The sequence below is a fragment of the Pituophis catenifer genome, unplaced genomic scaffold (assembly GCF_029215685.1).
Source record: "Pituophis catenifer annectens isolate HBS135680 unplaced genomic scaffold, rPitCat1.0.hap2 SCAF_2, whole genome shotgun sequence".
Lineage (NCBI taxonomy): Eukaryota > Metazoa > Chordata > Lepidosauria > Squamata > Colubridae > Pituophis > Pituophis catenifer.
Genome location: NW_027256882.1, coordinates 97,690,175 through 97,716,523, shown reverse-complemented (window position 1 = coordinate 97,716,523; position 26,349 = coordinate 97,690,175). Strand labels below are relative to the sequence as shown.

General features: G+C 37.0%; 1 protein-coding gene across 1 annotated transcript; it reads left to right on the top strand.

The window, feature by feature from the left end:
- Nucleotides 1-230: 230 nt before the first annotated feature.
- Nucleotides 231-25,853, top strand: HMGXB3 (HMG-box containing 3). Its single transcript, XM_070937228.1, has 19 exons — nucleotides 231-385; nucleotides 3,130-3,304; nucleotides 4,102-4,668; nucleotides 4,820-4,918; nucleotides 7,869-8,000; nucleotides 8,834-9,252; nucleotides 9,974-10,149; nucleotides 10,588-10,685; nucleotides 11,044-11,142; nucleotides 12,406-12,555; nucleotides 15,066-15,367; nucleotides 16,959-17,086; nucleotides 17,294-17,425; nucleotides 18,278-18,462; nucleotides 18,756-18,975; nucleotides 19,389-19,522; nucleotides 20,621-20,737; nucleotides 23,112-23,321; nucleotides 24,176-25,853. The coding sequence occupies exons 1-19, from the start codon at nucleotides 240-242 to the stop codon at nucleotides 24,638-24,640; spliced, it is 3,954 nt and encodes a 1,317-aa protein (XP_070793329.1). The 5' UTR covers nucleotides 231-239; the 3' UTR covers nucleotides 24,641-25,853.
- Nucleotides 25,854-26,349: the final 496 nt, after the last annotated feature.

Below are 26,349 nucleotides of genomic sequence, written 5' to 3'. Positions count from 1 at the left end.
TTTATTCCATTTATTTATTATTTGTTTGTTTGTTTGGTTCGATTTATATACCGCCCTTCTCCGGAAACTCAGGGCGGCTTACAATGCGTTAAGCAATAGCCTTCATACTTTTGTATATACCTGCTTAGTAGGGCTTAAAATGTACTGGATCTTTCTGCCAAAGGTCAAAGTTTCATTGTTTGGGATATATGACATATAATGATTTGGAGAATATAACTTCCTAGAGTTTCTGTCTAGCAATGGATGCTCCATATGATGGCGGTGAAGTAACTGTAGTCATGGAAGAGATAGAAAGCACATACACTTATTCATCCCCAGTGCCATCTAAAAAGAAGAAGAAATATAGAAGTCCTGGAGATCAAGGGGAAAAAATTAAAAAACCCAGGTGAGTGATTTTTCTACATGAATAATCAGTTGTAATTCCTAAACAATTGTTGTTTAGGAATTACTATTCCTTATTTTGTCTTAGATACTTTAAAATCTATGATGATACTTTCACACACATGCATGCTCAGCAAAAATCAACCTGCTCTGTGGCTAATGGCGTTTATTACAGAATTAATGGAGAGTGTTGTGAAATTATAATTGAGTTTTTGGATACACCCAGAGGCGGCAAATACATTTCATAAATGATACCCTGTTTAAAATGTTAAAATGTTGAGCTATAGTTCCATAACTGAGAAGTGAGTAGTCTTATACTCTTACTTGGCAATAATGAGTTTCTTTGAAGAGTTTTGTTTTTTAAATTAATAATTTAGTCATGCTTTAAATTACTTAATAGCTTTAGCATTCCACGTAAAAATTGTGCTTATAGTTTTTGCTTCTTAAGTAACTTTTTGAGAGAAATGATTATGGAAATATATATGTATACTTTATGTATCTTTATTCTTATGAAGATATGTATATGTGTTTGTACCTTTGAATTTATTTTTATTTATTTATTGGATTTATATGCTGCCCATCTCATCCAGCAAATCCTTGCAGATTTCTAGGCAATATGTTTTGAAATTGTTCTGCCATTGCCTTTCTCTTATGGCTGAGAGTGAGTGACTGACCTAAATGTACGCAGCTAGCTTCATGCTTAAGACAGAACTAGAATTCATGGTTGCCCAGTACCTTTAACTGCTATACCTAATTGACTGTCTATGATTATGACAGTTGCAGTGTCCTGGGGTCATGTGATCTCCTTTTGCAACTTTCAGAAAAGCAAAGTCAATGGGGAAACCAGATTCACTTAACAACCATTTTACTGATTTAACAACTGCAGTGATTCACTTAATAAATGTGGCAAGAAAAGTCATAAAATGGGGCAAAACTCCCTTAACAAATTTCTCACTTATCAACATAAATTTTGGGCTCAATTGTGATTGAAATCACAATTGTGATTTCTCAATTGTGAGAAATACCTGTATATGGGGTTCTCACAGAGTTTCCACTTGGGCACTGAATAGATTCAAATTAGCTCACAGAGCATGGTCATTGTCAAGAGTGGGAAAAACTTCTGCAAAGCATCTGGAAGCCATCAGATTGCCTGCATCTGCAGTAATGACAGACACATTAATGGAATAGCATCTGTTTGTTACTTGAGTTGAAGCAGATCAAGGTATACATATGAGAAATAAATCCTATTACCTCTTTAGCAAAACTGCAGTAATAATACATTAAACATCTAAAACTCTTCTGTGCTTTTATGATTCCCCAGATCAACTGTCTGAAGCAGCCACTACACTTTGTCAAATGACAGGGTTGGCTCTATAGCAAAATAATGGACTATTCTTGGACTGCTATATTACAAAAGCACATTCTCTATGGACCTGACTTGCATGCAATTGTCTAAAGGTGCTCTAAAATTTGGTGTTTCAAAATAATTGCTCATTTACAAAGGCAAGATTAAAGACATAGTTAATAATAATAACAACAACAGAATTTAGGCCAACTGACCATTTTCTTAAAGAATGAGAGATACCTAAGTTAAGATAACTTTTAGTGTCATTTTTGTGAGCACACTGGTCCACATTAAAAATGAAGTCCTGTTACCTGCTCTCAAGAGAAAGTATTTATCTACCCAAACATATACAGAATACACACATATACATGCTATACACACACACACACACACACACACACACACACACACACACACATACACACACATTAATACACATATGTATTAATCACTGTCCATTTTGAATACATAGTGGAAAGAGGAAATTTGATAATTCACAAGCTTGATGCTATATGCAACAAAACTGACTGAATCTAGAGGTTCTGCTTCGGATACCACGAAGCCTCCTCCCAGAAGGTAACAAGGAAAACAGATCATGAACAGTATATGTAGCGTCCCACCCAGACAATCACTGCTCAAGTGTCGCTTATATGTCATGTCCTGGATAGAAGGAAGTGAACTGCCAATAATCTTTTCTGCCATCCTCACCACTCTCTGCACCGCCTTCCCGTCTGAAGCAGTAATGCTTCAAGAATGCTCTAGAAACTTTTTTCATGTCAATTTTTGTCTGTATTCAAGAACTCATCAAGATTCTTCTCAAGAAGAATTTGGATGATGTGGCTGTTTTAAAAATCACCATTCTTTTTCAAGAAATTCGGCTTAAGAGTTTCTCATTCTTATTGCTCTCAACAGTATCCTGAAAAGAGTCCCCCTCCTGTGCTTTTCATCCTAGATAGCAAAACAAGCCATTATCATTTGTTTTATTGTTTACAAGAATATATTAAAAGCAAAGTGTCTGTTCGATGGACCATGGACGAAACATTGGTGCATACCATTTACTTGTGTCTGTTTCAATTTATTTCATGCCATATTGTAATTTTTTTGGGGGGGAAGGGAAGAAGATGTACCCATACTTTTGGGTACATCTGTAAGTTGAAAATAAGACTTTCTGAGATCAATAGGTCTTGCAAGGGAATATGGTTCTTTAGAATTTGCTTGCACACATAGTTTTGGGATGTTAATTGAACAAAGCTTGTAGTCCTAGTCTTTGTATAATTCTGTTAAAAAGTTTTTATCATTGTTTATTGAAAATTCATATGAAAATGCATACCAGGAGTAGATGGATAATTTGCTTGCATTATAATTTGAGAGGAAACTAGAAAAGTATTCTGCTTGTTTTTCAGATCTGCATATCTTCTGTATTATTATGATATATACCTGAAAGTTCAGCAGGAGCTCCCACACCTTCCTCAGTCTGCAATTAACAAGAAGATCAGTGAGAGTTGGAGGCTGCTTAGTGTAGCTGAGAAAAGTTATTATTTGGAGAAGGCTAAGTTAGAAAAAGAAGGTCTAGACCCGGTAATTAATTTGTTTATAAATATGCTTGTAAGTCTGCAGGTCTTTTGTGTGCATGTGTGTGTGTACATGCATATTTTATGTGCTGTATGTATTTGAATCTCAAAAACAAATAGAATGCTGTTCTTAGAGGTACTCAGGAGGATAATTATGTTTCCATGAATTTCTATTATAGATTTGTAGTCGTAGGATGTTTCTGTATGGAAAATTCCAAGTTCATAGGAATCTAAACATCTGCAATATTGGATACTAGTATTCTTCATTATTGATTGCAATGTCAAAGAGCGAATTAATAGCAAACAGTAAACTCATTACACTATTTTATATTTTGAATTCAGTATTTATTGAAGATTGATTTTGGCAAATATGTGTTCTCTATAGGAAGCTTCACCAGATAGGAAAACTAATGCTGGAAGAGTACTATGTGTGAGATGACTAATATATCTCAGGAATTTCATCAGTTTCATGGTTTAAATTGTTAATAACAGTAAACATAATATATTAAACATGTATGCTGCCTGACTCTCGACATCATTGGGTAGCTCACAAATTACAATAAAAACAATAAAATATTAAAAAGATAAAAGGTGCCAATCACAATGTTTATATTTATATATATTTATCTGGCCTTCCTTACAGAAGGCCAGAAAAATGTTGTTAAAATTAGAGAAGGTGAGAGAATGAGAAAATTTTGCTTAGAATAGGATTTTTTTTTTTTTTTGCATTAGAAAGCTGGCAAAGAAACCACTGAAGTACAGCTAAGCTGATGACTCCATATTCTGTCTTAACTTTTTTCATAGAACTCAAAGTTGTCTTCCCTGACTGCTGTAGTTCCAGATATTCCAGGTTTTCGTAAAATCCTCCCTCGTTCTGATTACATAATTATTCCTAAAGGAAGCCTGCAGGATGAGAAGAATAAGCCACACGTGGAACTTCATGTGACCCAGGGCCAAACAGCACTGGAAGGACAAACAGCTGCTACTAATGTCACAAGTGTTTCCCATAGTACTGTGCAGAACATACTTTCAGTGGACTCCAGCCAAATTGGCATTTCTGAGCAGTGCATTGCCATTGAAGGGGTATCTGAAGATTCAACCTCATTTGTTCAGGCAGATACAATAGAAGAAGTTGTTGCATCAGAGATCTTGTCTCGTTATGTCAGACCTGCTGCACATAAAGTGTCTGGCGATATCTTCCTGGATGAGGAGGCCCCTTTAGAAGCAGGAGATGGGTATCCCTGCCAAGCAACCAGTGTGGTTATTGAAGAAACTTTGGTTAACACCTCAGAGGCACCAAATGGGAGTGTGACTGTGGCAGAGCCACAGGCTTCGCATGGCGTTTCTGTGGTAACAGTGGTGACTAGGAGAGTAAGTAAAGTGCTCCCTTGAAAGAATTGCATTTGAGATCTTAATGAACTGCTTGTTGTGAGCTGTTTTGCTACAAAGTGTCCTCAGAATTTTAAAATCGACTACAATGTAGAAAACAAGCAGTTTCATTACCTCTATCTTTTATTTCTAGGATAGACAAGAAAGTAATTCTGCAACCCCCACTGCACAGTTCATTATGATGCCTCTTACAGCCCATTCTGTTTTGGAAAATCCAGCATCAATCAAACTGGTCAGTAAAAGAAATGCTGACACCAGGTGTCTTGGAACTATGTATTATTCAGTAACTGAATCTTAATGTATCAATAGATCATTGAATATGTCTAGGATAAATTGAACTCAATTTTAATTTGAAGCATTTTTCTGTGGTCTCAAACTTCCCATATATATAAGTTCTGAAACCAAACATTTACTTTCATCATTTTACAAAGAACAGTGCATTTGAATTTATATTGAAATATGCATTCCCTGAATGTTTAATATAGATTAAGCAAGACTGCCTCCTGGATTGTTTTTCTCCTCCCTGAGGAGCTGACAGACCAGATTATCAGGTGGACTGTATCCTCTGGTGCTATATCCCACTTTATATTAAAAGCCCTTATCTTTAAACAGTTTAAATGGACAGCTTGTTTTATGTTTTAAAGGTTTCCGAGGAGAGATATAGTTCAACCAATAAACAAGAATTCCATTTCTACTCTTATTAGGAATAAGCATTCACAAATAAAATGAAAAAGCATTTTAAATGCGTTGTATGTGCTAATGAAGGGGTAGGCAATATAGTTTGGTCCAGGTATGACCAGGTATAGTTTGGTCCCATGAACTCCAGCAGGAAAAAAGAATGGAAATTTTAATCCTGAATATAATAATTATATTTAATTATTTCCCATTAGTTATGTGCATGAGATCGTGAATGGGCAATAGAATGAAAATGGTTTGGGACTGCGGATTGAATGTCTTGGCTACCCTAGCCTGCATTTGTTAGGTTTAGTGTTGCACCATTTGTGTGTAACTTGCAATCCTTCACTCCATTCTCCCTATGAAATACAATAGCCTTGGTCTTTGATACATAAATCTTCAGAACCATAGTTCTAATTATATCATATATCTCTATTGAAAATTAGATTCTAAAATAAAATAAAAATGAACATTTACGACTATAGAGAGGAATGTCATATGATACACTCTTAAATTATTTTACTTCAGATGTTTATTTTGATGGTTCTGTAGTTCACAATCCATGTTGTTGATATTTCTGATGCTTAAATTCAATTTGATCATTTGAAGCATCTGTCTAGTTACTTCCAATCCAAGTAAGTTATTGCAGCCAGGTAAAATCAACTGCCAAGAAAAAGTGACACTAATATCTTGATAGTCTCCAAAAGCATAATTTCTGATTTACAATAGTTAATGTTATACTCCAAAAGGACTGCAAAATTATCCATGACTTTTACTGATTTTGCTACTAAAGAGTCAGGCTAGTATCATTTTGTCATCTGGAAGCAAGGTGATTTTATATTCCATATGAAGCATCTCAGGCTCCTGATAAAGCTAGCTTTCCTTCCTTAGCTGTAGTCAGTTGTCATCCAATCTTTTAAATGGTGAGTGCTTTTTCCCCTATCTCAAATGCCATTTAGGATTATTTCCAATTCATAAATCAGTAAAAGACTATGGTGAGATCATAAAATAAGTCCATATATTTGCCTAATCTTATTATATTTCTAAGTGCTTTATTTGTAAAGAATTTACTTTGGTTAATGTAGAATCTTGGCAGGAAAAAGTAAACATATGCTTTCCTCATGAAAGAAGCAATGTATCAAATCTGCAAAGGATGCAGTCAAATTTCCTCAGAAATGTTTTACTTTTCTTTGCTGTTTGTTCCTAGATCCTTCCTGCTCTCTAGTAGTATTGGCTAATATTTTTGGCAGTGATGGGTAGGATAGAAGTGGTTCTCCATCATTTTTATCTGGATCATTCATCATTGCAACTTTGACTTTAAAGCAAGGCTACTTTTTGGAACCAGATAAGATCTAGATTTGTTAACAGTTACTGTAAATTATCGAATAACATGAGTTTACTTTTTAAGAAAGAGTTAATGCACTATAAATACAAAACATTTTATTGAATCACCAGAATCAACTTGAAAGACATATCTAGACATATCTAGAAAAAAATTAAAATGATTTATGATCAACTAAAATTCTTTTTTATTTTAACATTTAAAAATATAAGAAAAAAGAAATAGAAAAAATTACAAACTAGCTTAATTTGAGTAAGATTCTTTAAATAACACTTATTGTAGTAGTACATATAAAGGTGATCTTATATCATTCTGATACTTTACACCAATATGAAAATGAAACAAAATCACAGTAATTAAAAAAGAAGCCTATATGATAACAAATCAAAATAGACAATAAGAGTTTCTTTCTGATCCAAGATTTGTCCCAATTAATACCAGTCATGCAAACTTTAAAAAGAAAGGGAAGAAAAAGTTGTTACTCAATTTGAGTATTCAGATATTAAATAGAAACCCGTCGCCCTCCATAATAAATGTGATTTGCATAGCTAATGCAATGTAACCTCTTTTTCCCCTTGGTGCTCAACAACAATCATGTCTTTGCATTTGACTGCTTTACATGCAGAGCAAGTATACTATCTCCCTTTCTCATGAATAAAATAATTTCAATTTACATTGCAGTTGCTGACTCAATATTTTGAGTTAAATATTCCTGATTTGTGTTTATAAAAAATAAAATTCCAATAATACCTCTGATTTTAGATTTTAGATTTAGATAATTTTAGATTGTTAAAATTATACAACCTTTTGAAAACATAATGAGACATTATAATACAACTGGAAATAAAATATAGATAATGAAACCCAGTCAGCATAATACAAGTATAATTAATAAGATGTAATAAAAGCAGCTGTCTCAAGTATTTGTTTATTCTGCTCTCAAATCTTGAATAAAATTCTAATTCCTGCTATATACAAGGAGCAATACAATACTTAAATATGAGATTATCCTAGATCATATAATATTTGTCTTGAGCAATAACTCATAATGACATTTGAGGTAGAAACAAAGCTACATATATTCTGTTCTATTGGAGCAAAATTTCTTGTTGTGCCTTATTATGCCGTTCAGTTTTGTAAAGTAATCTATATCCTTTCACTTTAGACAACTACTTACACTCGTAGGGGGCACGGAAATTGCACCAATCCTGGCTGCACCTTTACTTACGTTACCAGACATAAGCCACCAAAATGCCCCATGTGTGGAAACTTTCTGGGAGGGAAATGGATCCCTAAGGTATGGTGAAATTAATTTTAAAAATATGACATTGCATTGAGGGACTTTTGTTTGTTTTGGGTTGGGTCTGTAAGATGTTTATGTGTTACAAAATTACTATTTGTACAAGTAATGTTTTTTAAATATACAATATACATTACATAAATATAGCATATAAAAGTAGCATTGAAAATTAATTTGCTACTACAGCTAATTTCTAAGGGAAAAATGCTTTAGGATGTCTTCTACCTTAACTGAACTAAATTTAATTATGAAATAAATTATTATTTTGAAATTCTAGGTTTATTTTAAAAATACAGCTTATTGTTTGGGTATTTAAATGGGTTATGAAGATGGATTTGATTTTTTTATTCAAAGTTTTGTATTTCACTCTAATGATTTACAAAATGATTACAATTACTTAATACAAATTAAAATCAAAGTCATAACAATAGAGAAAATCCTGTTTCAAAATATAATTGTCATTGATTCTTAAAATTTAAAAGAGTTCTGCCTTTTTTTCAGACGATAGTTAATTTTTCACAGGGTGCCATGTACAGTATCTGTAGCAGCTTCATATATTACATATTTAATGCTAAATTGAGATGTTAGAGAAGTTTAAAAAGCATGATTAGATCTGCTTGTTTCTTATTTCTCTAACTTCTTGATTAAAATTGTGAAGAGTGAATTGTTTTAATTTGTCATAATGTTAAGAATTCTGAAGAGTTCTGAGTTTGATGTTTTCATTGCACTATTGTTGATGTGGCCCAGTTTTTCTCATCTTTGGCAACTTTAAGATGTGTGAATTTCAACTCCAGAACTAACTTGGAGAGTTTTTTGTTTTTGTTTTGCAGGAGAAACCTCTAAAAGGCAAATCTGAACCAGGTTCTGGGCTACCAATAAAAACCTTGGGCCTGAAAAAGAATCAACTACCATTAACCTTTGGACAGGCATTGGTTCAAGACAATCCTGCTAAATGTGTGCTAGAAAGTTCAGAAGCAGTTACCCAGCTTCTCAATGCATCCCCTGTTGAGGGGCAAATGCAGGAGACTGAATGGGAAGAAGTGATAATCTCTGAGGCTCATATTCTTGCAAACAATGTACAGTCAGAAGAGCAAGGAGGTGCCACTACCATTATTCAGCTTCAAGAGAGCCTTGCACAGATAGAGCCATCGTTAGAACAGAAGGAGAGAGAAAATGAGCCGTCTGCTGAGACAGCAAATGTTCCCAGTCCTATTTCACACCCAACTTCTACTGTGAAAAATACAACAGGGTAAGTCAAATTCATGTGGACCAAAAATGGGGTACAGGTTAACATGGTGTTAGAGTGCAATGTATAATTTAGATTAAAATAAACCAATGTTTTATTCAGTGTTCTCCAAGGTCTTTTGTTTTTCCAACCTTTTCAGATAAAATTTTAATTCTGAACAGTGGTGGGATTCAGCCGGCTTGGGCCGGTTCGGGCAAACCAGTAGTTAAATTGATGGCTGGCTCCGCCCCTTCCTGCCCTGCCCCTTCTAGGAGTCCCCACATGCCCCATTTTGGCTCCCAGGTAAGTGCAAGGAGGCCTCCTAGGCTCAAAATGGGGCACGAGGGGGATGTGGCGCACCCCCCCGTGACCCAGTTTTGTGCCCAGACGGCTTCACAGAGGCATCTTAGGCCCAAAATGGGGTGCGGGGGTGCAGCACCCCCTCCATGGCCCATTTTCACTCCCAGGAGGGTGCAGGAGGCTGTCACACCCCTGGCCACGCCCACCATGGCCACACCCATCTAGCCAGTCATTAGGGCAGAGAACCGGTTGTTAAATTATTTGAATCCCATCACTGGTTCTGAATCTATACCCATGAGTTAAAGCTAGCTATTTTTTTTAAAAAAATTTTTCCTGTGACTCCTAAGTAGATTAAGAGTCAAGCAACTTTGCCCTTTAAGTAAATTGTGACTGTTATGACAGGAATTTCCTGTGAGATTCTTAATTACGTTTCTTTCCTTTTCAGCGGTGATGCAGTTGGTGTTGTACCTAAGGGTCTGGAGCAGAAGAGCAAAGCAAAACCCAAGCCTTCCTTGCTGGCTGCTGCGAGACCCATGAGAGCCATTTTGCCCGCTCCTGTTAGATTGGCAAGAGAAACTAACCAAGAACAGATCTCTTGCGGACAGTCATTTAGAAACAGTGGTAAAAAATAAGTCCAATTTATGCTACAGTTTCTGAATTGTAGGCTGTGATTCATTATATTTGATGGGTAAAGCTTAGATGTAATTTAGATTTAGACTCAGAAAGTTATTTTTAAAATCCTTCATCACTAGAGCTAATGAATAGTGCATCTGAAATTACAAAAATCAAGGTAACAAAATGAAACCATCATAAATTTTTTTAAAAAATTACAGCCGAGTTACATAAAAACATTAATTAATTTAAAGTTCAAAATTTGTGCCTAAATGCCTGAACAACCAAAAAAAGTTTTGATTTGGTGTTGAAGAGAGCAGAAAATCAAATGAGATTTAGAGATGACTTGCCAAATTCCATCTTTCCTGGAGCACTTATTGTAAAACTTGACATAATTCAGTACGTTGCTTACTGATGTTAAAATGTCCATTTACCTGTTTTTCCAAGAAGAAAATTCCCCAATAAGAATCTCAGGATTAAAGCCAAATACTCTGAAGCAGCTGGGTCAGAATCCTGTTCAAGCAGCCACTGCTGAAGATCAGAAGGTAATTTTAGATTTTGCCAAAATGCTTGCTTTTCTGTTCTTCAGTTTACTAGTTAATTAGTTTGAATATAGTCTTCTAATGGGAAGCAATTAGAACCAGTTCAGAGAGTTTATACTGTAGGTATTTCTCTACAGTACCAAATGGGGGAGGGCTGAATTGATTTCTCCATGCTTCATGGAATCTTGACCTAGTTCGGTGAAACCCCTCACTTCTTGGGATTTAGCAGTTTTGAGTGGAGCAAGTAATGTAACATAAAAAATTGTGAACTTTGACTATGCTGATGTGTTTTTCTGTCAGAAAACTTCACAGTACACCTCACTTCATGTTTCTGTCTTGCCTTCTTGTTCTCTGTCTAAAGCTTCACTGCAGCACAAACAGCTCAACATCTCAGGTCAAAGTGGTGGAGGTCAAGCCAGATGTATTCCCTTCTTATAAATATAGCTGCACTGTAACCTTGGTAAGAATAATTGATAATTGGAAATCTGTAAGTGCAGTACCTAAATGCTGTCTAATAAATGAACTCGGGGACTGTGTGCTGTCATCCTAGATGTTGGTATGTACTATACACATACCCATCAGGTTCTTCCTGTTTAGGCTAATTTATGGAAAGGCCTGAAAGAGAGAGATAACTTTACTGTCATTTTTTTTACTGTGGGCACACTGGCACACATTAAAAATGAAACTTTTGCTTCTCTCAAAAGTATACACATATATACATACACACACGCACATGCACAGACACACGCTATATACATACATAGAAAGACACACAGATACATACATATAAATACATATAAATGTTAATCACTGTCCATCTTGAATACATATTTGAAAGAGGAAGCTTGAAAGTTCACAAGGCTGATACCGTATGGAACAAAACTGTGAATCTGGACGTTCTGCTTAGGATACCATGAAGTCTCCTCCCAGAAGGTAACAAGGAAACCAAGTCGTAAAGAGGAGGTGTAGTGTCCCTGACAATACTGCGGACCCTGGACAAGCATCGCTTATGTGCTGTGTCCTGGATAGAAGGGCGTGAACTGCCAAATAATATTTTCTGCCATCCTCGCCACTCTCTGAACCGCTTTCCTGTCTGAAGCAGTAATGCTTCCAAACCTGACAGTAATGCAATACAACAGGATGCTCTTGATCGTCCCTCTGTAGAAAGTGGTAAGGGCAGGGGAAGGAAGATGTACTTTCCTCATGCGATGCAGAAAATGCAGGAGCTGCTATGCCCGCTTCACCAGCGTCTCACTGTTGAGCGACCTAGCCAGCCTACCAAACTGGCTACCAAGAAAGAGAAACCAAAGAAATCGAAAGTGTAAAGCAAGAAAAAAAGGAAGTGTAACAATCTAGTCCACTATTCACTAGTCCTCTTACAAAGAAAACCACTTTGATGTGTTTTTCTTACCTGCCTGTGTCTCATAATAATGCAGTGAAATGGAAATTGTCATCTGACTTGATATTAATCCATAAATAATGTTTTTTTTCTTAGTATTTTGGTGAAATTTTAATACTTCTCTATATTTATACCAATATTAATAATTTAGATTTGTTTGCATGACCACCTCCTAGTTAACTAGGTTTCGGATGAATAGTTTTCCCTGATTGACAGCATAGTGACCAATTCCATAGTTTTGTATCGCTGGTATTTGAAAAGATATTCTGGAAAATGTAGTACAGTTAAAATAAGAGTGGATAAACATTTGAGCTTTCTATGTAGGATTTGGGATTGGCAACCTTACGTGGTAGAGGGAAATGCAAGAATCCTTCCTGCACTTATGTATATACTAATCGGCACAAGCCAAGAGTCTGTCCCCGTTGTGGCTACAACCTTGCCAAAGACAGAACTGAGAAAGCAGCAAAATCTGTGGTGAGTTACGGTTACTTTAAGCTTCCTTCAACTGAGTCTGTGATTTTGAAGTCCATAAAACCTTATTTCTGAATAAATCTGTATAGGATAGGCCTAGAGACAAGCAAATCTCTGCCTCCCCGCAAGGTTTGACTTTGTTGTAGGCAAGAGCTGGTCTTCCCCTTTCACTGGTGCTGAAGAGGATGAGGCAAAGAAACAGGATTTTCTTCTGACCTTCTGTTGCATTTAGAGATGTAACATGAATATAAAGCGAAAGCCCCTGTGTTGACCAATTTTTCATTGGTCAGTTGGATCACTTGGAATTATTAGCTCATGGATGCATTAATTTGCAAGCAGGAAAGGACTGGTCTTTAACATATTTTCAAGATGTGAGAGTCTGCATTGATTTTCTGAGGAAAAATTTCTTTCCTATTCCTGTTCAGTTAACAGTTCTTCTGACAACATCATGGCCTTTCTTCCCTTAGTCCAGCTACGATATTGTAATTTAGTGCCAAATTGCAGCTGTAAAGATAGGAATGCAGAGTGTGAAACTAAGCAATGCAAGTTGATCTAATGTTACTGTCCTGAAACAACCCCTTCTTTTTTCCTCTTCATTTTTAATGATATCTTCTTTGATGGCATATAGTTTATGGCTAGAAATATGTAATGCATTTCTCAGACTAATTGTGCCCATGTGACTTATGTTATGCCAGTTTTGTTGGTTTGGAATTCTATCCTTTTAAAATAATAATTGATAGAAAGAATCAGACCGATAATGCTGAGAAGTTATTAATTTAATGGAGATGTTTCTGCCTCACAAATTGAATGGAAATTTGCAGTTTATTGTAATAGAAATCATTGTGAACAGTGAAAGGTGACCATGTACAGGTAGTCCTCGACTTAGGACCACAATTGAGCCCAACATTTCTGTTGCTAAGCGAGACATTTGTTAAGTGAGTTTTGCCCCATTTTACGACATTTCTTGACACAGTTGTTAATCACTGCGATTGTTATATTAGTAACACAGTTGTTAAGAGAATCTTGCTTCTCCATTGACTTTGCTTGTCAGAAGGTCGCAAAAGGTGATCACACGACTATGGGACACTGTGACCGTCATAAATATGAGTCAGTTGCCAAGCATCTGGATTTTGATCATGTGACCAAAGGGGGACCACATGACATTGCAGGGGGATACTGCAATTGTCATAAGTGTGAAAAACAATCATAAGTCACATTTTTCAGTGCTGTTGTAACTTTGAACAGTCACTAAATGAACTGTTGTGAGTTGAGGACTACCTGTATTTAGAATTTAGACTTGTACGTGAGCTATCTCATCTTTGAACTTTTTCTACCTGATACCTCTTTTATTCAAATGTTTCCAGTGACTCATTTTGAATTTTCAGTACATAAGTTCAGAAATCTGTGACAAATACAGATCATTGCCAAAATTGTCTAATACTGAATGTTTTCAGACAGTCTACTGAAACAGTTCAGTTTGTGAAGTCTTGGGCTAACAGGAATTGGGAATTCAGTAGCAGTGCGGTTGTAGGAACTTCTGATTTTCTAGCAACTGGATTTAAATTCTTATGTTTCTTAATTTACTTTTTAACTAGTTTTTCTGTATTGACCTAGGCCCAAGTAGTTATTACCAGACACAATCAGTCCTAAACAAACATATTTTATTACTTCATTCTCAGCTTAGTCCAAATTAATTCCAAAACAAGTCCTTCAGAAAAAGTCCTTCGGCCTTATCACAAACCTTTGTCTTCTTTGGCACCCTGCCAAAGGCTTTTCTTGGCAAAGCCCCACGAAGTTCAGAAACCAGACTCCGACAAGAAACAAATGTAGCAACGTTGTTTTCCTACAAAGAGCCCAAGAGCCTTTGCTGCTCTTTTAAGGCTTATGGGAGGGGCCAATCATTTCCTGGCCTTACTCCCAAGTCGTCCTTTTTGCTTTAGCTGCTCTTGCCTTCTGGCAGCTCTTCGCATGCATGCACTAGGAACAGGCTCCTTCTGTTCTTCTGCCTCTCTGCTGTCCGCCTCTGGAGGCTCTGGAGTCCGCGCATCGCTCCCAGATGGCCCTGGCCCCATTTCTGCCTCTGACGCAGAGCCCTCTGGGCCTTCCCCTGACTTCAGGACTGACCCATTGTCCTCCCCAGCGTCCTCACTGTCTGACTTCTCTGCCAGCTCCGCAGGCTGCTGGTGGACCACAACATTTCCTTGAAGGGGAAGGAAATTGATATAGCTACAGTATAGTGCAATAATTACCTCCCTCTCTTTATAAAGCATACAGCCTGAGCTTTAGTTCACTAACACTTCCAACTAAAGAAAATAAAATTTAATTATGATCAATGGTTTTTGTTATTCCAGTATCATCTTTTGCACCACTGCCAGTGGCTTGACTGTATTTTGTATGCATTAGCGGTTTTCTCTAAACATCAGCAAGATGGCAGAAATTACCCTGCCAACAGTAAGATAATTATCAACAGGTGGCTTGACAGATAATCAAGATAATGTTGTTTTTTTTTGTAGGAAGTCACTTCTAGCCCTGCACATGTACTGAATACCAATGAGCCTCTAATTCAGTCTCAAAAAGAGATCCAGCGTCAATCCACTCTGCAACTTCTACGCAAAGTAATTCAGATCCCTGAGAATGAATCTGAACTCTCAGATGTTTTTGCACTGATTCATGAACTCAATAGCTCACGACTTATCCTGTCTAACATGAACGAAGAAACGGTTACCATTGAGCAGACTTCCTGGTCAAACTATTATGAGTTTCCTTCTTCCCAATGCCTTCTCTGCAACAGCCCTTTATTCAAAGGAGGGCCAAAGTAAGCGAAATTACAGTTATTGCCACTTTTCTGAATCTTACCATGGTACATTTCCTTTTGAAAATTCTCCGCAATGAAACTCAGAAAAGATGTTGCTGTTGCATTTGTATTTTTGTCACATTAATGACTGAAATGAAATGAAATGAAATTGTCAAAAGAACTACTTGTCCATACCTGTCAAGAATAGGCTATTATGTTTATTTGCTCTTTTCCCCGTGTCTTCATCCCAGAACCTGATTAAATCTTTTTTATCCTGTAGCTTGAGAAAATTACCTGGGTAGTCTAATTTTGTTAACAGAGATTCAGAAAGCTTTTAAGAGCCATACAACCACAATACAGGAAATATAATCTGAACAGATTATATGTCAATGAGGTACACCTCACTTTTCTTCAGAAAGGAATAGAAGATAATTTTAGTATCTAATTATGTCTGCTATTTTGCAATTTCCCTCTTCAACTGCATTAGCGGGATGAGGTGGTTGGTTTTTTCCCCCAAGCTGATCAAAAGGCTGACGGTGATCAAAATAGGGAGCAAAAGAGGCAAACTTCCACCCTTAAATGTTTAAAAAGTATGAAGAAACAGATAAGAGCTGTGTGGTCCTCAAGACAACTATGTATGGGTGTCTTATTTGAAAGTAGAGCTCTTCCTGGAATTCTTGTGTTTTAACTCTAACCTTCTTTCAGATAAATAATATTAATCTGAGGACCTAGGTCTGTGATGGCGAACCTATGGCACATGAAGCCATGTCGCCTGGCACATCTAACCTTACCTGTTTGTCTTCTAGTGTGCATGCGCGCGTGATGATCAGCTGTTCTTCGCATGCACGGCAGTGCCGAAAACTGATTGTTGGGCGTGCATGGGCGTTAGAACCTGGAAGTTTGGCTTTTCTGGAGCACGATCCCTTCGCACACGCGGCAGTGCCGAAAACTGGCCTGTGCATGTGCCAGGCGTGCATGCATGCTAGAACCTGGAAGTTTGGCTCTTCCAGAGCGCAGCCCCGACGAGCGCGCACACAATGTTTCTGTGCGACAAGGTTCGCCATCACTTCCCTTGTACCTTGAATCAACCATTTCCACTTTAGATTGTCAGGAGATAGATGGTTATTTAACTGTGTTTAGATGAGACTTAGTAGGCAGCTGTATCTAAAGATGCTTGGTTGATACCAGAAACTCTGCAGGATTGGCCATGGTTATTGTTTGAATGGGTGGTGGTGGTAGACTCCCTGGAAATTCCAAGGTTGTTAACATTAGGGGATGAAAAAAAAAGGCCTAGTTCTACAGCATTCCCACAAAATTACATACATATAGGAATCAAGATGTGTTCCAACAGTACATAGTCTTGCCTGCCTGATCAGTAAGATAGCTACTTCGAAAATGCTTTGATTTTACTTCTACATAGTTAAGCATTTTTTTATTTTTATTTTATTTTGATTTATATGTCGCCCTTCTCTGGAGACTCAGGGCGGCTTATAAGGCGTTAAGCAATAGCCTTCATACTTTTGCATATTTTATACAAAGTCAGCTTTATAGAAAGACCCCTCTTCCATGCATTTCATGGGTCAATATGCATTTTTCTCTTCCATTTCCATAGCTCTCTTGCAGGCCCTCAGGAATGCTGGTTGTTAACAGCTAATCGGCTGCAAGTCGTCACCGCCCAGCTCAAGGTGTGTGTGAATGTGCAGTGCTTGGCCCTTCACAGCTTCAGTGATATCTACACTGGTGAGTTAAAAGCATTGAGGCTTTTATAAAATTGGAAGCTTCGAAGGGCAGAATACATTTAGGGTGTCCATTTTCTTCCTTTATTTCCCTGGTGAAGCTGGGTTGTGCCATTTTAATTTATTAACTTGGAGTTGAGATCAGGTTATTTTATGGTCTGTGTAGCTTTTTCAAATCCATAATAATAACTGTTCTGTTTTTAAATTATAGGTTTGTTTAATATTGGTAATAAGCTTTTAGTGAGCCTAGACCTTCTGTTTACAATAAGAAACCATATAAAACTTGGCGAGGATCCTAAAGTGACAATTAGCAAGATTTTGGAAACTGTGCAGGAACACACAGGTATTCATATTACAACTTTTTTCTGCCTTTGCTACAGCTTTCACACATTACTTTGTAATACATTAATTTTGCTCAAAGTGAAGTTTAATATAGATAGCTTTTCCAACCAAATCTGTCCAAAATGCTGGTTATTTGATGATTTTGAGAAAAGAATCGTTTAAAAAGTTACCCAGAGGTTGTGATATAACTGCCATTTAATATTTCAGCCTTCAGAAACAAGGAACAAGCCTTAAAACAAGCTGATGTGAATCTTTGGTTGAATGGGAGAATGGAGAGATTGCAAAAAAATATTATTTAACCAAGTGAGAAAGTCAGTATTTAAGACAGATGGTTGGTGATGATGTAATTTAAGACGGAATACCTTCATACTGTGACTGCTGGGTGCAAAGAGTGGCAGTTTATAATTTGTTTGTGGCCAGTAAAAACAGAATATATACTACTATGGAAGTCTTATTTCTTAGGATAATCTGTGAATCTTGAATAGAGAATTACTGAAATGTAAAACTTCCTTTCTTGAAGCAGTTTTTCCTTGCTTGTTCTAAGTGTGGCATATGAAAGTTACTGAATTGTACTGGCTTGCCTGTGGTTCAGGCATAGCTTTCAAATCATTGTTAGAGCATTGTAGTCTTGGTTCCTGACCTGAGTGAGTAATCAGTACTAATTCACCTGATGAGTAAGCAGTGTTGAGTCTGAGCAAGTTATAATTAAAGTAATGTCTGCGATTCTCTATTTGAAGCAAAAGTTCAAAAGTCCAAATTGGTGGTTTGTCATTACAGATAGGGTTGATTTGCATGAGCCTTCTTGATAGAAATTATTCTCATTTATTCTCCCCCCCGCCCCCCACTTCCTCAGAGAGAAACCTGAGCACTGAAGAGGTGAATCAGCTTGAGGAACTGCTGTGCAATGGATACTGGGCCTTTGAGTGCCTCACTGTCCGAGACTACAATGATATGATCTGCGGTGTCTGTGGCATTGCACCAAAAGTTGAAATAGCTCAGAGGAACGTGGAAAGTGTTTTGTCACTGAAAAACATTGAGGTAGACCAGGAATGCATTATTTTAAAAGCTGCACTTGTTTGTTAATGTTGATGTGCATATTTTGTTCAAACACCTTCATCCTTCTACTATAGAATCTACAAAGGTGGGCTTTTAGTTCAGCAAAATTCATGAGTTGGTTTTATGTTAACACTACCTTTTGAATAAAAAGCAATGCAACAATGAAAGAAACAAGAACATAAAGCTATAACAGTTTCTTGAGAAAGATTAAAATAATATGTACAATAAAAATTAAACATTGATACTTTTCTTTCCTCCTTTTTTTTCAATGCTAGTTTACCTGGCCAGAGTTCTTGACATCTAGTGAGGTAAATGTCGAAGATTTTTGGTCAACCATGGAGACAGAAGTCATAGAGCAAGTGGCGTTTCCCTCCAGTATACCTATCACAAAGTTTGATGCCTCCATCATAGCTCCCTTCTTTCCACCACTAATGAGGAGCACCATAGTAGTCAACACAGAAAGGGAGAAGAATCTTGAATCGCATGTAATCCCAGGTGGCAATCAAAATTCCTGTCTTGTTTACCTTTTTAAGCAGTAGTTTTGATGGTATCCAAAGTGGTACTAAGATTAAAAACTCAGTATGCTTTGCTGTAAAGGAGTGTGCCATCTTAGATTGCACACTAGCCCCAGATATGCATGTATTGGGCTGCATAGGGATAAATATATAATGGTTACTTTTTTCCTGTGGAATATCGGTGTAGGTACAGCTTTTAAAGCAACGCTTTCATGCTCATAATAGCACTTCCAGTGTTTATATTAGACACGGTTTTATTTCTGTGAATTCTGATTGATGAACATGACATAGATATGGCCTTCAGACATGGGATTAAGGCTGTGACCTCCCCTTGGGGAGATGATGCTGATCTGGGTAAGTGCAATTACTCAGAATTGTATCTTGCTTTTTCAGGTAATGCAAGTGCTCTAGTGAGGCTGATTCAGGATGAAATTTGTAAAGTGGAACAGATTGGTTCCTACAGTGAGGAAGAACTGCAGAATTTCTTGACACAGTGCAGCATTCCTTGGGAGGATGGAGACTCCAAGGTAATCACAATGTTCTTCAAGCATAGAGTCATGCTGCTAGCTAGCTAGCTAGCTAGCTAGCTATTATTTATTTATTTATTTATTTATTTATTTATTTATTTATTTATTTATTTAATTTGTATACCGCCCTTCTCCCAGAGGGGACTCAGGGCGGTGAACAGCCAAAATTAAAAAACATAAAAATACAAAAGTTAAGATAATTAAAAAGAATTAAATCCTTAGCTTCCCAACTTAAAACCCCCAAATCCATAAAATTTAAAATCCCAATTAAAAACCATTTAGGCTAGGCCAGCTTGGTGGAATAAAAACGTCTTCAGGGCTTTACGGAAGATCCGGAGGTCCGGGATCAATCGTATTCCAGGAGGCAGCTCATTCCACAGGGCGGGTGCCCCCACAGAGAAGGCTCTCCCCCTGGGGGCCGCCAGCCGACATTGCCTGACCTACGGCACCCTGAGGAGGCCCTCTCTGTGAGAGCGTATTGGCCGGTGGGAGGTTATCGGTAACAGCAGGCGGTCTCGCAAATATCCTGGCCCTAAGCCATGGAGCTTTTGAAGAAAGCACTACTTGTGTCCCGTGCCTAAATAATGTAATGTCCCTCTTTCTATAATAACAGCAATAGCACTTATATACTGCTTTACAGTGCTTTACAGCCCTCTCTGAGCAGTTTACAATGTCAGCATATTGCCCCCAACAATCTGGGTCCTCATTTTAACCACCCTTGGAAGACTGGAAGGTTGACTCAACCTTGAGACCCATCAGGATCAAACTCCAGGCTGTGGGCAAAGTCAATGCAATACTACATTCTAAGCACTGTGCCGTCACGGGTTCTTTCTATATTTATTAAATCTGTAAAATTAAATTATTTTAATTTCACAAATGATTAATAATGATGAAGTGCATTTCACCATAAAGCTGCCCATTTTTGTGGCATTCTGAAGCAAAATAAAGCCTGTGGGACACTGCTTAATCATCTCTGTTAGATGACCTGCAATTGTGCCACATTTTGTCTCTATCCTCCTTGACTCTGCATGCTGCTGGCTATTTGTAAGCTAAGACTGTTAGAAAAATTCAGCTGTCTTTTTTCCCTCTGTTTCTTAGGAGCAGCTTTGTCTTTCTCTTCTGGCTCTTTATGATTTTGTACAGAATGGGACACAAATCAGTCAGCCTCCAGCATTCCTAACAGGAGGAAAAATCTACAAAGTGTGTCCACATCAGGTGAGGCTGACAAAAAAAAAATGATACTAATATGTAAGGATGTTCGTAATGAAAATGGCCACTGTGAATATTCCAAGAGTGGAAACAAACCCATGTATTTTAGAGGTTTTGTTGAAAACATGAAGTCAAACCCAATGTTCTGTTGGGAACATGGAAGAATGAAGAGGTTTAGTTTTGAGTGTTCCGGCTGTTCTTTAGTCCTGAGGTGTTTTGTGACTCACGATGTGGCTGTTTTCACCCCCAGTCTGGTCAGTGCAGCAGCAGGAACCAGTCATGTCATGTTGCTGTTGGTTTAGACTAGATTAAATGGAGTGGCATTTTAGATAAAATCATCATTGGCATCTTTCAGTCTCAAGAGACTGTGGTATCGTGCTCTGGAAAGAGGTCCTAAAACAGCATCTAGTGTGACTAAAAAGGCCAATTTGAGGGTGGCAATCCCTTCCACATTGAAGGCAGATACATTCTGTCCCCTGCCCAGCCCCCAGATTTCGCTGGTTCCGGGACTGCCTCTCTGCCTCAGCCTGCTGAACAAGTGTCTCTTCAAATTGGAGAAGGCCATGCTGCATCTTTAGTCTCCAAGCTGAACGATCGGAGGTCAAGGTTTCCCAGTTGTTAATATCCATTCCCAGGGTCTTTAGGTCCCTTAGATAAAGTATGAAACAGAAAAATGGAACTGTGCATATAGCCAGGCAGAATGCTGATCACAGCTGCATAACTGCTTTCTGCCCTATAGTCATTGTGGCATTTTAATAAAAACTGCGATATCCAGAAGTTTAGAGTTAACGGGGATAGATGGGTGGGTTCACAAAATCTATTTTGTGGGTAGGTAATGCAAAGGGATACTTCACAGCCTTGCTTCACACATATGTTGCTAATGCTTATAAGACAACATATATCAGGAAGATTGCCAATTGCTTCCTTGGGTTTGGGCCTAACAAGAAGGCTGCAAGAAAAAGAAAAGAAATAATTGGTTAATGGGTTTTTTTAAAGAATCAGTTTTTAAGAATAAGTGTTTACATTAGTAAATACTTGTAGGAGAGATGATAATGGAAAGGCATGTTGTTAAGTTAATTGCTGTTTGTCTTGTAAAGAAATTACGAGATTGCACATTTATTTTCTCATTGTTTCTTTTGGGGTTTTATTTGAAGGTTTTCAATTTTCTTAAAAAGGTTTCCTTGATTGAATTTTCTGTGATTTGGTAGGTAATTTTCTGTGATTTGGTAGGTAATTTTCTGTGATTTGGTAGGTAATTTTCATTCAGTATGGGCTACTACCACTCTTCTTTTTTGACCCTGAAATATAAAACAAAGTAATAGCAACTGCTGCTCTCAAGGTCCCAGTGTTTTCTGTGCTAAAAAAGAAAAAAAAGAGAGAGAAACAAATACCCTGGAAGCCACTTGAGTTAAATGAAACAAAATCAATTTCATGTGTTTTAATGAATATGTTGAATGCAGTTGTTTTAATCTGAATTTGAAACAAATCACATTTTCTACGTAGTGCCCATTTCTTACTAATATGTCATTCCAGAAAAGGTATGGATAATTCCTATAGCAGAAAATGTACTTTTAAGGATGGTGAAACAGGCATGGACACATACTTTTGTGTTGTTCCAGGAGTGAACAGTGTTACAAGTAAGAAAAATAACTAAGTCTGGAGAGAAGGGAAAAGAAAAAAGAAAATTAACTAAATCTAGTTTAAAACTGACATTCATTGTATTGTCATTCTACCATTCTATCCTTGCTCCCATCACATCCTTCTACCTGAATATATAAAAGCTTAAAAATATAAAATATGAATGTATTTTAATAAATTATATATTTTCTGTTTTAGCCAAGTACTTTAGTGTAATAATCAGTGGTGGGTTGCTACCGGTTTGTCCCAGATCAGGTGAACCAGTAGCAGCAGTGGGGGGAGGCTCTGCCCACCCGCCCGGATGTCTCTGCGCATACGCAGAAACTTCTGCACATGCGAGAAGCATCGCGTGCACCCGCGCCCACAAGCAAACCGGTAGCGAATGAAATTGAAACCCACTACTAGTAATAATGGATCCCATAAGGTGCCTTTTTTCTTCTCTTCTATCCCTATTTGATATTAATAGTATTTTGATATAATTTGATGCTTGCCTAGAAAAACATTATTTGTAAGATGTATTAGTATAGTTTTTACAGAGTGTGAAGGAATAAGCTTCTATGTGATGAAAATTACATTGAGCATTCTAAAGTTTGAATTACAAGTGTAAATTACCAGGTTTACCTTTGGAAAGTGAGTGAGGGTTTGTCCCCAGGTTCTTTTGTAGTTCTTCATGTTTTTTTCTTTACAGTTCTGTGTGTCTTTTATAGTTCTATAATCTTTCTTCATCTTTTTTTCTTTACAGGTTGTGTGTGGTTCAAAATATATTGTCAGAGGGGAAAGTCCCAGAGACCATGTGGATCTACTAACTTCCTCACGTCACTGGCCACCAGTCTATGTAGTAGATATGGCCACTTCTGTAGCATTGTGTGCAGATATCTGTTATCCTGACTTGACTGCTCAGATGTGGGGAAGAAACCAGGGTTGCTTCTCTGACCCTATGGAGCCTTTAAGGGTTAGTTGCCATGTATTTCTTTGAAGATTAAGCTCCTTACCGATACTTTGACATATCTGGAATAGTTATCATGCATAGTTTTTTCTGTTTCTTTCACAAAATCATGGCTTATTTAAATCTGTTGATAACTTTGATAATAATTCTCTAAATGATATTCTCTAAAAGTGATGCTATTAGATGATCTATATAGCTCCTTCGACAGTACTTAGTCCCATTTATTTAGAACACAGTATTGGAATAAGCAAGGATTTTATCTATTGTCTCCCTCTTAAGTTCATTTTTTAAATCAGCCAAAGAGTGAAAAACATGTCACCTTTCCTGACACCAAGAATGGATCTGTATTGATTCTCAAAATTTAATATATTGTTACGAATGAGAAAGACAGGCTGATATGTTTTCCTTAATCACTAAGCATGAAGGAATATTTTTAGGGATGATCATTACAGTGCCTTCTTCTTCCGTCTGAAAATTTGGGGTCACTGCCCCTTTCTTTTTCAATGTTTGCAAAAAAGCTATATAAATATGATTCCAAGTTTTAAAAATTACATCATTTAATTCATATATTCAAGATGTGTATTTATGTCATCATCATTTGTTCTTGACTGCTTGGTTGAAATATCCTCCTCAGGAATGGTCAGTTGAATTTTATAGAAGTACGCATGGTATGAGAATGTACAGGTTATTCAAACAGCTTTCCACCAGTTTTGAACTTGAGTTCAAATCTATTGTGCTCTCTATTGGATTATTTTGAATTACGTTCATATTTTTCTTATTGCTAAGCAAACTTTGAAGACTATAAATACAGTTTTCTAATACATACATCACTTTTGTCTTGCTTTTTTCCCCTCCATCAGTATGTGTCCTGCCCAGAACTCCTTGACAGGCACTACAATGTGGATACAACCACTGATGAACATTCTGTTGAACATCCAATCACTAAATCAACATCTCGCTTTGTAGTTCACACTGGGACAGAGCAGAAGACTCAAAGTGATCCACTGGCTCGACACCGTTCCCTCTCTTTGTGCCGGGAATTGGAGCCCTACAGTGCTATCATTACAGCCATCAACGACAGCAAAACCAATAATGTCCGCCAAAACCCTATAGCATTTGACAGTGCAACCCACTATTATCTTTACAATCGTTTGATAGATTTCCTCTCCAGTCGTGAGGTTGTGAACAGGCAGATCCACGAAATTGTTCAAAGCTGCCAACCTGGTGAGGTTGTAATCCGGGACAATCTATATCGTCTCGGTGTTGCCCAGATCAAGACAGAAATGGATGAAGATGAGATACAAGAAGAAGAAGGTGTTGTCTAATGTATTGTGAGATGATCATCCCTGAATCATACATAATAGCTAAGCAATTTATGATAGAAAGTTCCAATCCAGCACAGGACTATGTTAAGCTAAGAGTCATGGCTTATTGATTGGGCTTCTGATCTATAGACAGATTGCTATTGAAGAACAAATTTCTCTTTACAAAAGGCTGGGTAAACCTAGAAGCAACCCAGGATAATTGTTCGAAGACAGAAGAATTTTCTATTGCTGACAAGAGAAATAAAATACATACGCAGAATATCACTTTTTTTGAAGTGCGCATGTTGCTGGAAATGCACAAAAGTGAAAAAAAACCCCAGCATAAAACATGTATGACTGCTCCAATATTCTGAAGTGGCCATCATAGATTGAAGAATATTTGGAACCTAGCTCTTTAAGTTTCTATTCTGAAAAGACTTGAACTTTGACTTGGCATTGGAGGCTTGAGAATTTATCTGCTTCTTCAGCTTGTTCTGCGTCAATCTGAGAAAACCATACATTATTTAATGGTTGAAAGCTAAACTGGCTTGCATATTAAGTTATAAGCTGCTAGAAGCATCATTGCCCTGACTAGCATGGTTATTTCAAAGGTTCTTCAGGGGTTTATATGTTTTAGATAAAGGATGTGAGCTAATGGTCAGGCGGGGATATTCAGGCACTTTACTTTATAATCCAGTTAATGGACTTAATTGATTGTTTATTCCTCTGACCACAGATGCTACTAAAGGTATTTGTGGAATAATGGTTGGGTTCCATGAATACAATCTGATGTTTTTTCTAATTATTTCTATGGCTAAAATTGTTAGGCATGCAACATAACACTTACCTTTAAGGGCCACTTGGAAACCACTACATACTCCACTATTCCAGTGTTATAAATCTGACTTGTATGAGTTCATACTGTCATAGTCAATTATTATTATATTGTTTTTCCTGTGTAATGTGCTGAGCCATGATGTGTAAGCTCTACACTGTTCACTGATTTGTGTTCATTCTTAGCCATCCATAAATCTACAAAGTAAAAAAAAAAAGATTTCTGCTACCACTGAAATGTGGGGAAACATTTCTTGACTGAGGTAAATTTATCCACTATGTTTTCTTCAGATTTGTGGTGTGGATTTAAAACTCTCTTCTGTGAAGAGTTCTAGTGTGTACTGTGCTGTAAAAAAAAAACAACAAAAAAGAAATTTATTAAAGTTCTGAAGAAAATTTATGACTTGCTGTTTAAAATGCTAATTTATGAAATACAGTTTTTAAGTCAGTGGTAAACTTTAATAAATTATCTCTTCCTGTGTTGGAGAGTAAAACTATTTGGACAAATGAGTTTTCCTTATTTTGTAGCTTCAGGAATTTGAAAGATGTGGGGAAAGACGCCTCATTCTGGTTACTAAAGAATAGAGTTACCAATCCATATGGTGGAAGTGTTTCTTTATCAAATGTTTGCATGGAAAATATTAATTTTAGATGTATTGAAACAGTATTAATATTTTATTGTCTTTGAAAACAACCCTATAGAATCCATTGGTGCTGAATTTAAATTGTTTTCATTATAACACTTAACATTTGGGTAATTCGGCCAGCATAAACACGTTTTGTTTTCTTAACTTTATAATCTGAGCTCATTTAGATGTTATGAAGGATAAAACCAGAATATGGATGATTTGTATCTATTTTTAATATTCAATTAGATTTTGCAAATCTCATTTATT